This window comes from Eurytemora carolleeae, unplaced genomic scaffold, assembly GCF_000591075.1.
Source record: "Eurytemora carolleeae unplaced genomic scaffold, Eaff_2.0 scaffold961, whole genome shotgun sequence".
Taxonomy (NCBI): domain Eukaryota; kingdom Metazoa; phylum Arthropoda; class Copepoda; order Calanoida; family Temoridae; genus Eurytemora; species Eurytemora carolleeae.
The window spans coordinates 29,043-29,983 of NW_019396851.1; the positions used below are offsets into that span (position 1 = coordinate 29,043).

General features: G+C 37.7%; 1 protein-coding gene across 1 annotated transcript; it reads right to left on the reverse strand.

Moving 5' to 3' along the window:
• Nucleotides 1-249: 249 nt before the first annotated feature.
• On the reverse strand, nucleotides 250-684 carry LOC111709404 (zinc finger protein ZFAT-like). The gene has a single exon (XM_023483060.1). It carries the CDS (start codon nucleotides 682-684, stop codon nucleotides 250-252), a length of 435 nt encoding a protein of 144 aa, XP_023338828.1.
• Nucleotides 685-941: the final 257 nt, after the last annotated feature.

A 941-nucleotide genomic window follows, 5' to 3' on the forward strand; every position in this document is an offset into this window, starting at 1 on the left:
AACATCGTTATTTATTTACTATTGAATTGTTAGATTATAATAACATTAATTTTCACAAATTGTTCAGTGTTTTTTATTATGTGAAATTGATCTACCTTTCGGGACTTGAAGGCTTGACAAAGTCCAGGTTGAGCACATCAGTTTACACTGTAATAAAGGGTAGATTTTCAGCACTGTCTCAGCACTGGTTTCTTATTGTTTTGTAATTTCAAAGTTATGACACAACACTGATTATATGATTCAAAATATTCAGTTTTTAGTTCTAAGGCAAGAATTCCTGTTAACATGTCTCTTTAGACTACTTGAAGCAGTGGCAGCGTACTCGCATTGATCGCATGGATATCTTACTCCTTTATGTTTAGATTCAATATGTCTCTTCAGATTCCTTGCTGTAGTGGCAGCATGATCACATTGGTCGCATGGATATCTCACTCCTTCATGTTTATTTTCAATATGTATCTTTAAATCACCTGGTTGAGTGGCAGTGAATGCACAATGAGAGAAAGGATATCTCACTCCTTCATGTTTAGATTCAATGTGTATCTTTAGATTTTGTCCACTTTTAGCAGCGTATTCACACTGATCACAGGGATACCTAACTCCTTCATGTTCAGATTCAACATGTACTTTAAGATTTCTTGCTGAATTAGAAGCATATCCACATTGATCGCAGAGATATCTCATGCTTGTTTAGGCGTCAGACAGAATGTCTGAGGGTTAAACTGAGTGAGGACGATGACATTTGGGAGAGTCCCTGCTACTCTTCTTTGTACTGTAGTTTCTCCCGCTACGTGGCGCTACCCTCTTTCTCCCACGCCTTACAAACTACACGTCATTCCTACCTCAGTCTTCTTCCTCCAGTCCTCCCTACCGCTTCGCTTCGGATAAATATCAGATAAATATTTCTAGGATAGTAACGTTACTTTTCTCTCTTAATATCC

Excerpts from the sequence above, each read along its gene's own strand:
- LOC111709404 (XM_023483060.1), bottom strand. The coding sequence starts at position 684 with ATGAGATATCTCTGCGATCAATGTGGATATGCTTCTAATTCAGCAAGA.